The sequence below is a fragment of the Aotus nancymaae genome, unplaced genomic scaffold (genome assembly GCF_030222135.1).
Source record: "Aotus nancymaae isolate 86718 unplaced genomic scaffold, 86718_ANA_hifiasm-v0.15.2.pri h1tg000036l, whole genome shotgun sequence".
NCBI lineage: Eukaryota > Metazoa > Chordata > Mammalia > Primates > Aotidae > Aotus > Aotus nancymaae.
This window is the reverse complement of record NW_026988450.1, coordinates 68,350,043-68,365,054: the sequence shown is the minus strand read 5'-3', so window position 1 is coordinate 68,365,054 and position 15,012 is coordinate 68,350,043. Positions and strand designations below refer to the sequence as shown.

Sequence of the window (15,012 nt, the reverse complement as noted above, 5' to 3'; positions counted from 1 at the left end):
TTTTAATGCATAATTGTGGGAAAGTGAAGAGCCTGCTATGAGCAACTTTTGGGCAGAATCACTCTTTAGCAAATGGAGTATTATTGAAAGCATCTCCTTAGCCCATCTTAAATTCACCTTCCTTTTTTGTAAGTTGGTGATGAAAATGTTTCCTTCTTAGAAGTGTAGGAAGGATTAAATGAACTAATATGTAAAAATACTTAGGAGGGTGCCTAGAACATAGAAATCCTCAGTAAATAATGGCTATGATTATTATTATCTTATGAATTTTTAAGATCAGAACCCACAGCCAATCAACACAAATAGAGTGACCTTAGAATAATCAATATCTACTACTAGTTTTACTCAAATTTGAACACTCTTTAGGTTAGGACAAGGAGAAAGGGACTGCCTATTGACCTCTTTCCTAACTAAGAATTGCCATCCATTCATTTATCTATTCATCTCTTCAACAAACGTTTATGGGGCATATGCTATGTGTGTACACCAAAGTTGTGTGAGGCCTCAAGGTACATGACCTTAGAGAGCTTATAGTTAGGTTGGAGAGACTGAAACATCAAGACTCAATCACCCTGTTGAGATGGCTGCTGTGCTGAAACCCAAGGTAATACAGAAGCAGAAAGGAAAGAGGTCAAAATAATTCATTATAATCCAGCCATATTCCATGCTTGTACAACAGTGGCCACTAAGTGTATCATGTGCCAACTTCAACCATTGCATCATGCATAGTACACAATCAGAAGAAAACAAAACACAACAAAACAGAGCAAGTGGCTTTTCCATTTATAGAGTGTGGATAATTCTGCCTGCCTGTCCACTCAAGGAAATGGGAGATGAACTCATCTCACTTCCCGGGTAGATCTCACAGGCTCCCAGCCAGAAATAACAAGGACATGCAAATGGGTTAATTAAAAAGACAGTTTATAATAAAGGAACTATCGAAGCTATCGAAGGGTTAAGGGAAATTATAAAGGACAGTGAAGCTCCTGGGCTGACACAGCGGGATGGTCATTAACAACACTAGGTCTCAGGGTTATAGAGACAGACCAGTTTCCAGAGCCGAAAGGGGACAGATGTAAGGGGAGGGCTGCATGACAGAACCGTGGCTGATGGGGTTTGGCTGTGTGTCCCCACCCAGACTCATCTTGAATTGTAATCCTCATAATCCCCACATGTCAAGGGAGGACCTGGGTTGGAGGTGACTGGATCACGGGGGGCAGTTTCCCCCATGCTATTCTGACAGTGAGTTCGTTCTCACGAGTTCTCGCGAGATATGATGGTTATTTAGTGTTTGACAGTTCTTCCTTCACACACCAGTTATGCAGAACTGTGAGTCAATTAAACCTCTTTTCTTTATAAATCACCCAGTCTCTGGCAGTTCGCTATAGCAGTGTGGGAATGGATTAATACAGTGGCCTTCAATAGCAGAGAGGAAGCAGGGGAATAAATACCCTGACCTCAATCTTTTTCCTCCCACTTACTTCCTACTAGTGCCTCCCACTGACTGAGCGGAACCGGAAGCCAAAGGGCAATGAACTCTGGTGAAACCATCCACATAAGTCAGCAGGTTGGAAAGGGATAGAGAAAGGATCTGGAAGGACAAACAGAAATGTTCCACAGACAAGTTGAATATCTCACCATGCCGAATACAATTCGAGGGTAGGAAGACGTGTTTTTTATGCAGTTTGAGTAGCACAAGGATACTTTAGACTATATGCATTACATTTTTCCTTGTTTATTAGGAACCTAGCATGTCCTGCATTAGATGAGACTCCACTGGACTTTATCATGTCCTCACAACATTCCTGAGAAGTACGCATTTTCTTCCATCTTCAGATGAAAAAACAGAGATTCAGAAAAGCTGAACGTCTTGCTAATAAGGGGCAGAATAAGAACTCTGACACATACGTCTTCAACTCCAGAAAACTTAAATGATTTCCCATTCTAACAAGTTGAAAAATTACTACAGAGATGGATTGGCAAAATCAGTGTTACAGAAACTTGGTTCATAGCCCTGACATTACATAAGATTAGGAAAACTTGGCAGAAGTAGCCAGCACAGTCAATCTCCACCATCAATGAATCCAGTCCACCATTCAAATAGCAACGTATTTACCTTTAAATCAACTCACGGCTGAGCACAGTGTCTCACACCTGTAATTCCAGCACTTTGGAAAGCCAAGGCAGGTGGATCACCTGAGGTCAGGAGTCCATGACCAGCCTAGCTAACATGGCGAAACCCCATCTCTACTAAAAATATAAAAATTAGACAGGCATGGTGGTGCACACCTATAGTCTCAGCTACTCGGGAGGCTGAGGCCAGAGAACTGCTTGAACTCACCAGGAGGTGGAGATTGCAGTGAGACAAGATCATGCCACTGTACCCCAACCTAGGTGACAGAGTAAGACTCCAAATCAAAAATTAAATAAATAAATAATCAAGTCGCTTCTACATAATGAACCAGAGCTAGAAATCTGCAGATGACAATCTAGGGCTGATGGCTTCTGACAAGCACAGCTGGCCAGCTGCCTGTTTTTCATGCTAACAACACTCTAATATCATTGCCATATATGTTACAGCAGGGGGAGGGTGGCATTACAAAGAAACAGTAAGGACAATGTGATTTCTAAAACTAGACCCAAGAAGTTGGCATGAGCCAAGTGACAGACACTTTTTTCCCCACCCATTTAAAAATTGATTGAGTTGGCCAGGTGCGGTGGCTCACACCTGTAATCCAAGCACTTTGGGAGGCCAAGGTGGGCGGATCCCCTGAGGTCGGGAGTTCAAGACCAGCCTGACCAACATAGAGAAACTCCATCTCTACTAAAAATACAAAAATTAACTGAGTGTGGTAGTGCATGCCTGTAATCCTAGCTACTCAGGAGGCTGAGGCAGGAGAATCACTTGAACGTGGGAGGCAGAGGTTGCAATGAGCTGAGATCACGCCATTGTACTCCAACCTGAGCAACAAGAGCAAAACTCTGTCTCAAAAAAAAAGAAATTGATTAAGCTGCATATCATTTACTTTTATTTGAGGTTTCATTACTGTTGCTGCTTGGGACTGAAGGAAAAAGAGTTAAGATCATGGGTCTCAGAGCTGGAACCCGGATTTGAAGATACTCTCTGATACTTTCCGGCTGTGAATTTAGGCAAGTTGGCTAACTTCTCTAGACTCAATTTCCCTGTTTTCCAAAGGGAGAATAACCATATTTATCTTCTTGGTTTAGAATGAAGTTTCCATAAGATACTTGAAAAGTCCTTGGTATACGTAAGCATCAGTAAGGGCTACTCACGTGGGGTTTGCTGCCTTCATTGTTATCAACATCTCCAGGCTGACTCTGCTATCTCTTCAATTTCTCTGATCAAAAACATTTGGCCCCAATTGTTTAGAGATCATTTTGGTTTTCTCTTGCTTGCCAGTACATTGATAAGATAAGCCTGTCTGTTCCCCACTCCTTGCCTCTTTGTGTGTTTTAAAATATTTGTTTATTTTTTATTGTGGTAAAATATACACAACATAAAATTTACCATTTTAACTATTTTTAAGTTCAGTAGCACTAAGTACATTCATAGCAATGTGCAACCATCAGCACTATTCCTCTCTATAACTTTTTCATCTTCCTAAACTGAACCTCTATATACGCATTAAACAATGGCTCCCTATTCCCCCCATCCCCTGCTCCTAGCAACCACTATTCTACTTTCCATCTTTATGAATTAACTGTTCTAGGCTCCTCACATAAGTGAGATCATATAATATTTTCCCTTTTGTGATGGGCTCATTCCACCTAGCATAATGTCTTCAAGGTCCATGCCTGTGGTGAAACGTGTCAGAAATATACACATATTTTCTGAATTTGAGACAGAGTTTTACTCGTCGCCCAGGCTGGAGTGCAATGGTGGGATCTCGGCTCACTGCAACCTCTGCCTCCAGGGTTCAAGAAATTCTCCTGCCTCAGCCTCCCAAGTAGCTGAGATTACAGGTGCCCACCAGCACACCTGGCTAATTTTTATATTTTTGGTAGAGACGGGGTTTCGCCAAGTTGGCCAGGCTGGTCTCAAACTCCTGACCTCAGGTTATCCACCCACCTCAGCCTCCCAAAGTGCTAGGATTACAGGCATAATATTTCCCAACATGCTGGGATTACAGGCATAATATGGCTATATCTTTCCTTTTTAAGGCTGAATAATATTCTATTATATTTGGATATCACATTTTATTTATTCATTCATCATTAGTGAACACTTGGGTTACTTCCACTTTTTGGCTATTCTGAACAATGCTGCTTATAAATATGGGTGTGCTAATATCTCTTCAAGATCCTTCTTTTCTACTTTTGGGTATGTACCCAAAAGTAGGATTGCTGGATCATATGATAATTACATGTTTACTTCTTTGAGGAACTGCTGTACCATTTGTCACAACTGCTGCACCAACTTAGATTCCCACCAGCAATGCACAAGGGTTAATTTCTCCACTTCCTCACCAATACATGTTTGGTTTTTGTTTGTTTAAAATAATAACCATACTGGCTGGGCATGTGGCTCACACCTGTAATTCTTCAAGGACATTAATTCCTTGGAAGGCAGAGTTGGGTGGATCACTTGAGGTCAGGATTTCAAGATCAACCTAGTCAACACAGCAAAGCCCTGTCTCTACTAAAAATACAAAAATTAGCCGGGCCTGATGGCACACGCTTATACTCCCAGCTCCTCGGGAGGCTGAGGCAGGAGGATCACTTGAACCCGGGAGGTAGAGTTTGCAGTGAACTGAGATCACACCACTTCACTCCAGCCTGGGTGACAGAATGAGACTCTGACCAAAGAAATAGAAAAAACATATTTGTAAAAAAGTTGCCTCCCACCGCTTGTTTTCCAATAGCTCTATGCTCACATACGCATTTTACCACCAGTCCCTGGGTATAACCAAATGTGTAGACACGGACTAGTTCTTCTGTTCCCAGGAAACAGGACTGAGCTTAGCTACCTGGATGAAACTAGCCACAAGGCTGCCTCCTGAGATGGCCCTTCCCTGACAGACCAAGCTTGCCACTATAAAAGATGAGTGAGCAACAAAGTTAGGTGACCCAGAGCTGGTTATTTCCAACATGCCAGCACACTCTTTGACGTATTTTAAATGATACTTATAACTTATAAGGCAATGTTTACATAGAAGAACTATTTGAAAATAACTACAGTATAAAACTTTCATTGATATTTAGAATTATAAAACACTGAGTTTGCTTTATGTAGTCTCTTCAGTCCTCAAGACCCCTGATGGGCAAATTACAAAGCATCTGAATAACTTGTCAGGCTAGACAGCTTTGCATGGCTCTCTATAAGGAAATGAGAGAGCGAGAGAGACAGAGAGAGAGAGAGAGAGGGAAAGAGAGAAAGAGAGCAAGAAGGAACACAATGGAAAGAAAGAAAGAAATTGCTGGGTGTGGTGGCTCACACCTGTAATCCCAACACTTTGGGAGGCCAAGGCAAGCAGATCACCTGAGGCTGGGACTTTGAGACCAGCCTGGCCAACATGGCAAAACCCTGTCTCGACTAAAAATAAAAAAAGTTAGCCAGGTGTAGTAATGCACGCCTGTAATCCCAGCTATTCAGGTGGCTGAGGCACGACAATCACTTGAACCTAGGAGGCAGAGCCAGATTCTGTCTCAATTTTTTAAAATTTAAATTTCATTTAAATTTAAATTTTAAAAAAATTTAAGAAAGATAAAGATTTTAGAAGTATCCAACAAAGATGTGTTTCTAGGCGAAAAATTTCCCATGGCTCTAAGCTGCACATGAACAACAAAACCACTTAAACTTTGTTCTAAAGTTATTGAATAACCCATGAGAAGAGATGATGGCGCTTTAAAAATAGCATAGGTTTAAAACTTTTAAAACTAAGTTCTTTTCTGAAATATTTCACAGAATCCATTTTCAAATTTCATGTTTATGACATTTACTTATAAAAGTTAAACAGAGAAAGCTATAAGGAAGTCTTGATTAATACCAAAAATATTGAAATAAGAGGATTGGTGAGGGTAATTATGGCTACCCCAGTGATCAGCTACAGAATTCAACTAACTTGTACATTTTGTTGAAGTTGTTGGGAGATGATTCTTTGTGGGTCTCTCTCAGGTTTTTTCATTATTCCAGACTAACTTTTCAAGAATGTTTGTACAGTGAACAGACTTAAAAGATAAAGTAGTATTTCTTTCTGGAGCAAAAGGGCAGATTTGTTTTCTGCCAGTATAATGAAGATAACATCTTTCTTATCTGGAATAGAGGGCAAGTTTGCTTGAAGACCATTATAAAATATTCAGGTTCCTCAAGCTTAGGTTCCCCTGGTGTCACACAGCCCACTGCACGTGCAGGTATCACTTGCCCCTCACTGTGCTGTTCTGCGAGAACTCTGGCTTGGGAACTGATTCATTAAAATCGATGATACTCTAGCTGTTGCTATTGGAGTAATGAGCTGTCTTTGTCCAGGATCTTCTGTCTTCTGCCAGTATCCACGATATGGTGGCAGCAAACTTGTGAGCTTGCAAGCAAGGTAAAAATCTCACACTCCTAATAGTTCTTGACATTAATTACATAGTATACACATACCTGGTCACCCAAATAAACAGTTACAAAAGGTAACTTTTAACCCACTCACACTGCAATCTTAGGACATTTTTCAAATAAATCAAGAAGGCTGGAAACATTTATTCTAAAATTATACGAAACCACTAAATAATTGGGCAACACAAGTAAACTGTGAAAGTACATATATATGCATATATTAGAATTTTTTTTTTTTTTTTTTTTTTTCTGCAGTCTCCCTCTGTCACCCAGGCTAGAGTGCAGTGACATCATCTCAGCTCACTGCTACCTCTACCTCCCAGGTTCAAGCGATTCTCCTGCCTCAGCCTCCCGAGTAGCTGGGACTACAGGCGCATGCCACCATGCCCGGCTAATTTTTGTATTTTTAGTATAGACGGGGTTTCACCATATTGGTCAGGCTGGTCTTGAATTCCTGACCTCGTGATCCACCTGCTTCGGCCTCCCAAAGTGCTGGGATTATAGGCATGAGCCACTGCACCTGGCCAGAAAATATTTTTATTACAGTTTGCAATTTGTAAAACTCAAGATCTCAGTTTGAAAAACACTTCTCTTTAAAAAATTATTTTTGTTTTATTTTATTTATTTATTATTTTTTTTTAGACAGAGTCTCACTCTGTCACCCAGGCTGGAGTACAGTGGTGTGATCTCAGCCCACTGCAACCTTTGCCTCCCAGGTTCAAGCCATTCTCCCACCTCAGCCTCCCAAGTAGCTGGGACTACAGGCACCTACCACCATGCCCAGCTAATTTTTGCATTTTTAGTAGAGATGGGGTTTTCGCCATGTTGGCCAGGCTGGTCTCAAACTACTGACCTCAAGTGATCTGCCCTCCTTGGCCTCCCAAAATGCTGGGATAACAGGCATGACCCGCTACACCCGGCCTTATTTTAAAATTATTAGTTTCACCATGTTGGCCAGGCTGCTCACACACAAAACACCTCTACACCGGAAATAGAACAAGATGGAGACAAAAGCTTGAAGACTTTTTTTTTTCTACTCCAGTTCCACACCTAGGGTCTATCTCAGTCATTAAACCTCTCTGTATAGCTCATGTCCTCCATTTTTATAATGGGATTAATTATGGCTGCTGGGTATAAATCAGAGTTGTATAGAGGATCAAACAAATTGATGTATACGATGTTTTGTGGGCTCTAAAGAGGCCAGACAAGGTGAATCTCTGGCTATTGTTGCTTGTCATTAAAAGCAAGCTCTGTGTAGCCCTTTCATGGTACAGGCTCAGCCACTGGTAGCAATCACAACATGTAGAGCCCTTTGTTCGTTCAACAAATATTTATTGTCCCAGGCACTGGGAGAGAACGGGAGAAAGATCCTAAGGCACAGGGTAGAGAAACTTCTGATAAGATAAAGCACACAGGCGGGCTTTGCCTCTTTGCGTATACTTTCTCTCTTTTATTTCTCTTTGATCCTGTGGAAGAGAGATTGAAGGAAGCAGTGGGAATTCAATAGGTATCTAATGGCATACAGACATGTTAAGCCAATTCTTCAATCGGGCCTAAACTCCTAAGCAGCATAAAGCGACTAATAGTAGTAGCTGGAGACAGAAACTCCTGCTGCTGAGAAAATCAAGGCCCTTTGGATAAAAAAACTAGACTAATGTGTCTATGAACCAGATTCAGAGGCGATTTAGTTCCATATCAAGACTGAGGTTTAATTAAATTTCAGAAGTCTCTTCTACGTCTGAAGATAAAATCAAGGTTAGTTTAAAATGTACATTTCAACTACCAGGTTTAGTAAGAAAAGACCAAATTATACCTCAAGTGCACCCTCTCTTTTATAGCTGATTCTATTTGTTAGTATACAGAGCACTTGATAATCCTGAATTAAACTTTTTTATTTGTTTGTTGTTTTGAGACAGAGTCTTGCTCTGTTGCCCAGGCTGGAGTGTAGTGACATGATCTCAGCTCACTGCAACCTCTGCCTCCTGGGTTCAAGTGATTCTCCTGTCTCAGCCTCCTAAGCAGATGGGATTACAGGTGTATGCCACCACACTCAGTTAAATTTGTATTTTTAGTAGAGGCAGGGTTTCACCATGATGGCCAGGCTGGTCTTGAACTCCTGACCTGAAGTGGTTCATCCGTCTCGGCCTCCCAAAGTGTTAAGTATACAGGTGCAAGCCATCACGCCTGGCCAGCTTTTTTTCTTAAAGAAATCTGTTTTGCCAATCAAGTTTTGCAGTGGGGAACGTGCATTCAAAATCCTCTACCACCTTAAGACAGCGTATACACATTCAACATTGTTCTTTTAAGTTATGGGTACTATCCTGCTTACAAAGGTTTCCTTTGAGAAGTAAAAATTGTACTGTTTGGGAAAATGTGACATGTTCACATGTTGAGTGTCTTGGGTACTTATGCCCATGCAAAATTAAGCGGAAAACTGTAAGCCCCTCCTGAAGGGACAAAATGCTATGCCTTATTCTTTACACCCTCAGTCCATTGGCTGGCCATGATGAAGGCTCCACAGAGCTTAGAGCTTGTTGATGAAAGCGTATTGTGCCCTGAATGCACTTAGGTGAATTCCTCAAAATAACAACATCAGGGCCTCAATCCATAAGCACATGCCCTCTTTCTCATACTCTCCCAAAGTTGGCAGCAGGAGGTGAGCAATAGCGTATACTCACTCTGACGTGGGCCCTGCCCCGTGTGAATACCCATTAGTCCATTTTACCCCCACAAGAAGTCTATGAGGTCAGGACAGTCAGTACCTCCATTTACAATATAGGCAAATGGAGACATAGAGAGATGAAGCCACTTGCCTCAAGGCATGTAGCCAAGATTCACAACCAGGTAGTTGGGCTCCTGGGCTCTTACCTACTGTGCTAGGCTGCATCATAAAATAATATGAGAAAACGAGAAGAACAGGTGTCATGTATTTATATTATTTTTACAACTCTAATAAGAGCAGCTGACATTTCCTGGGCTCTCAGTCCATTTCAAGTAGTGCGTTCAGCACTATACAGATGGAGCTCAGTCAATCCTCCCAATAGCCTTTCCCAGCAGCGCGTCCCAGCCTTACCTCCACGGTAGACTGCAGATCAGAGAGACTTAAGCAGCGTGCTGAAGGTCACAAAGCAAGCAAGTTGTGAAGCTGGGATGGAAAACCTGAGCTGTGTGACTCAGCCATTGTCACTCACTATGCAGGACGATCCACGCCTCCAGTTCCCCTAAAGGTTTTCTCACTCACACTGGGACAACTTGAAAGGGCCAGCTTCTGGCTTCTTCATTAGCATTTGTTCCAGCTCAAGTAAGATACTAGAGTGACATACATACTAAGAGCTAGCAGTTACTGAAATTGTAGTTTTGAGACCTGGGTTTATCCCACCAATGAGCAGATTGAGAAACACCATTATGGGTTAGAAAGCCAGGCTACCCAGGCCAGGCAGGGTGGCTCATGCCTGTAATCCTAGCACTTTGCAAGGCCAAGATGGACTGATTGCTTGAGGTCAGGAGTTTGACACCAGCGTGGCCAGCAGGTTGAAACCCCATCTCTACTAAAAATACAAGAAATTAGCCAGGTGTGGTGGTGCAAGCCTGTAGTCCTATCTACTTAGGAGACTGAGGCACAAGAATTGCTTGAACCCAGGAGGCAGAAGCAGCAGCGAGCTGAGATCGTGCCACTGCACTTCAGCTTGGGCGTCGGAGTGAGACTCTTCAAAATAAAAATAAAAAAAGAAAGCCAGCGTTCCCCAAAATCAACATGGTTCAGCAAAACCTCAGTCAGAAACCACAAAGTTTCACAAAGTCCTATTTATAGCACAGAACAAAGAAGAAAGAAGAGAGGCAAAAAGAAATACTGACAACACGCCCATCTCCTCAGAGCTGATGAGACAGCAGTGGCCCCAGCACCTGCCACCCCAGGTTCATGTCTCACCCCTGTCCCTCTAAAACTGTGTCAATGGCATATATAAATGACTTAACTGCGCTGGATCCCAGAGGCTCCCTCTGAAAATGGGCCAGTAAAGTAATGCTCCATCTATTTTAAAAAGAAGCTTAGGTAAAATAATCTAAAGGAAGTGCTTTAAGAGGCTTAACTTACAAATAATAAACAATGTTTTGTTTTTTGTGGGTTTTGTTTAATCTTGAGACAGAGTCTTGCTCTGTTGCCCGGGCTGGAGTGCAGTGGTGCGATCTTGGCTCACTGCAACCTCTGCCTCCCAAGTTCAAGCGATTCTCCTGCCTCAGCCTCCCAAGTAGCTGGGACTACAGGTGCGTGCCACCACGCCCAGCTAATTTTTATATTTTTAGTAGAGATGGGGTTTTTCCATGCTGGACGGGCTGGTCTCAAACTCCCAAGCTCTGGTAATCTGCCCATCTTGGCCTCCCAAGGTGCTGGGATTACAGGTATGAGCCACTGCACATTACTTGAGCTACCCTCATAATTAATGTGAAATCACAGAAGTCAGTGATTTAGGGAAAGGAGTGAGAACAGCATGAGTCCTCCAGGCAGGGGGAACAGCACGTGCAGAAAGTATCAGATTGCCGCTTCCTATCCCCTCCTCTCCAATGGCCTCCCATTACACTTAAAATCATCAATTCTTATCGTGGTCTTAAGGGCCCTATTATGAACTGCCCCCGTCTCGTCTGCTACAACTCTCCTCTTTACTTCTTCCCTCTGGACACACTGGTCCCATTACTGCCCTTAAATATGTCCAGCACATTTTCATCTCAAAGCCTTTATCCTTACCGTTCCCTTTGCCTGGGATGTTTTTCCACCAGTTATTTGCAAGGCTTCCTTTATTAAAATGTCACCTTTGCAAAAACACCTTCCCTGATCCCCCTATTTAAAGTACCCCCCCCACCCTCAGTAAGTCTATTTTTCTTTCTAGCACCCACAACACCTGTATTCTACTATATCACATCTTCACCTGCCTGTGCCTTTAACGTCTGCCTCAACTGAAGTGCAAGCTCATGAAGGCAGGGGCTTTGCTATAGGCATTTCTAGTGTCTTTAGCTGTGCCTAGCATGTGGAAAGGGCTTGATATATATTTGTTGAATAATTAATGCATTAATACATCTCCTGAAGGGAGAGAAGATGCTCAGAGATACACAGTGCAGGGTGACTGGCACATAGGATGGAAGGGGAGCTGCAACAGAATATAAGACTGGAGTAAGTCTGCTTTCTAGAAGGTGTGAGCCACGTTAACTTTTCTTGTTATCTTGCCATCATAACTATCCCATTAAGCAATAACAGTTCTCTGCCATTTTATTTTTTTATTTTTTTTGAGATGGAGTCTTGCTCTGCCACCAGGCTGGAGTCCAGTGGCTCCATCTCGGCTCATGGCAATCTCCACCTCCCAGGTTCAAGCGATTCTCCTGCCTCAGCCTCCCAAGTAGCTGGGACTACAGGCGTGCACCACCACATCAAGCTAATTTTTGTATTTTTAGTAGAGACAGGGTTTCACCTTGTTGGCCAGGCTGATCTCAAACTCCTGACCTCCGGTGATCCGCCCACCTCAGCCTCCCAATGTGCTTGGATTACAGGCGAGAGCCACCGCGCTCAGCCCAGACATTTTCAATTATAGCTGATCCCTGCCCCACAGTGTGGTTTTGCGGATCCCAAGAGATAAGCTGCAGCTAGAGAAGAGTGTTACAGGTGCGGCAGCTCACACCTGTAGTCCCAATGCTTTGAGAGGCCAAGGCAAGAGGATCACTTGAGGACAAGAGTTTGATACCAGCCTGAACAACATAATGAGATCCACCGCTGCAAAAAAAGTTTAAAAAAAGATAGCTGGACATGGTTGCATAGGTCTGTACTAGCTACTTGGGAAGTTGAGGCAGGAGGATCACTTGAGCCCAGAAATGGAAGGTTACAGTGAGCTATGATAATGCCACTGCACTCCAGCCTGGGAGACAGAGCAAGATCCTGTCTTTATAAAAAATAATAATAATGTTAATTTTTTAGATTAAAAAAAAAGAAGAGTGTTACAGAATCCACTGGCCTTCTTCCATAGAGATAACACACATGTTTTGGGCAGCATAGAATCATCATTTGAAAGGACCATTGTGGTAACAGAAATACCTAACACCTGTTAGAATTTCACAAAAGCAACTAAGAAATTAAAAGTAACAACAACACAAATGCACATACTCAAGTATACAAATGGAGGTGCTGATGGATCCCTTCCATTCAAATTCATGTGAGTCAGAAAGATAAGAGAGTTTCTCCATGTTAATATAGAAAGCAAGTGACAGGAGAACAGTACAAATTAGGACATGAAATGGTGACCATATCACCTCAAGAAACAGAGACAAGAACTGGGACAGAAAGCATAACACAGGAAGGACACAGTCCAGGGTGGCCATCAGTACTGTGCTCATATCTGCAATGGCTATCATCTGTGAGGACTTACTACACCCCAGAGATACTGAGCTAAATACTTAAGTACTTGACACGGTTATCCTTTTAATTCCCACAGCAGCACAAGGAGGTAGGTTCTATCGCTGCTGTAATGTCACTAATACAGATACTGAGCTTTACAATGGTAAAGTGACAGGCCTACACTTCAAACTCCGTCTGACTCTTAACCATCATGCCACTTAATCTGACCACTCAGACACCCAACCAGACCCTTACCCCCACCCATTGTAGAGCAGGCTCTTTTATGTGACAAGTATGTTTTGTTTTTGTTTTGAGATGGAGTCTCACTCTGTCACCCAGGCTGGAGTGCACTGGTATAATCTCAACTTACTGCAGCCTCTGCCTCCTGGGTTCAAGTGATTCTCATACCTCAGCCAACTGAGTAGCTGAGATTACAGGCAGGCATGCACCACCACAGACACCTGGATAATTTTTTTTTTTTTTGAGACAGAGTCTAGCTCTGTCACCAGGCTGGAGTGCAGTGCCACGATTGGCTCACTGCAATCTTTGCCTCCCAGGTTCAAGCAATTCTCTTGCCTCAGTCTCCCTAGTAGCTGGGATTACAGGCACCCGCCACCATGCCCAGCTAATTTTTGTATTTTTAGTAGACAGGGTTTCACTGTGTTGGCCAGGCTGCTCTCGAACTCCTGACCTTGTGATCTGCCAGCCTCAGCCTCCCAAAGCGCTGGGATTACAGGCGTGAGCCACCACGCCCAGACCCCTGGGTAATTTTTGTATTTTTAGTAGAGACAGGGTTTCACCATGTTGGTCAGGCTGGTCTCGAACTCTTGACCTCAAGTGATCCGCCCCCTCAGCCTCCCAAAGTGCTAGGATTACAGGCATGAGCCACCACACCTGGCCAATAAATATGTATTTTTCAATTCCCTCAAGTCTTGTAAGGCAGACAGGGTTACAAAGGAGGTGCCATTGCTTCTGCACTCCTTTTTCTAATAGTTGCCCCAGAAAACTAAACGAGGAAGGCAGGATGGAAAAAAGGCCACAGAAGTAGCAGATCAACCCAGAGACGGCCACTCAGAAGACTCAAGACCCACCAACTGAATAGTCCTGTGCTGCACTATACTTACATCTTCAAACGAGCTGAAAGCTTACTCTTCATAGACATCCTGCTATCTGAAGTTCCCTCGTTACTCATCTCCTGGCCTGACCAATTCCCCTGCTCTTGATGCTGCTTCTCCAGTCACTTACAAGCCTGAACTTCCAAGTTACACAACAGTATTTAAAAGAAAAAGGGGGGCCAGGTGCAGTGGCTCACACCTGCAATCCCTGCACTTTGGGAGGCTAAGGCGGGTACATCACCTGAGGTCAGGAGTTGGAGACCAACCTGGCCAACATGGTGAAACCCTGTCTCTACTACAAATACAAAAATTCTCCAGGCATGGTGGCTAATGCCTGTAGTCCCAGCCACTCGGGAGGCTGACGCACGAGAATTGTTTGAACCCAGAAGGCAGAGGTTACAGTGAGACGAGATCATGCCACTGCACTCCAGCCTGGGCAACAGAGTTAATACTCGGTCCCCCAAAAAAATAAAAAATAAAAATAAGAGAGGAAAGGGGCATCTGCATCATTTGATGGTAAACAAATTACTTCTGGAGCTTTGTAGAATCGACTTAAATATAGAAAATAAGATTTAAGTAAATTCTTTATTAAGAATCTTATGAAATTGACTTATTTTCCGGCAAAGAGAAAGCAAATGGGTGATAGTTTTCTCATACGGAAAAGAACAGTTATGTAAGCAGCCCACATGGAAGAGCCATGCTGAAATCAACATAATGAGACTGGCACAGCCCTGCTTCTCTCAACAAGTCAAGATTACAGTGGGGATTGCATGCAGAACATACTTTTCATACAGCCTCTGTCCTCTCATAAAGGCCTTCACTTCGTTATCCAATGGGAAGGTGCCGTCATCCTTTCTAAAGCGGTAGAAGAGTTTGACATCCTTGAATTCCTTATGCTCATCACACACTGAAACACAATATGCACAGAGAGGCAAATGAGAAAAAAAAAATCACTCATT

At 43.0% G+C, this 15,012-nt stretch overlaps 1 protein-coding gene across 1 annotated transcript in view; it reads right to left on the bottom strand.

The window, feature by feature from the left end:
• Nucleotides 1-15,012, bottom strand: part of DEPTOR (DEP domain containing MTOR interacting protein) — a 181,657-nt gene that overhangs the window by 116,632 nt on the left and 50,013 nt on the right. Inside the window, exon 3 of the mRNA XM_064384547.1 lies at nucleotides 14,837-14,960. Coding sequence (XP_064240617.1) covers nucleotides 14,837-14,960 — 124 coding nt within the window. The remainder of the gene's footprint in view (nucleotides 1-14,836; nucleotides 14,961-15,012) is intronic.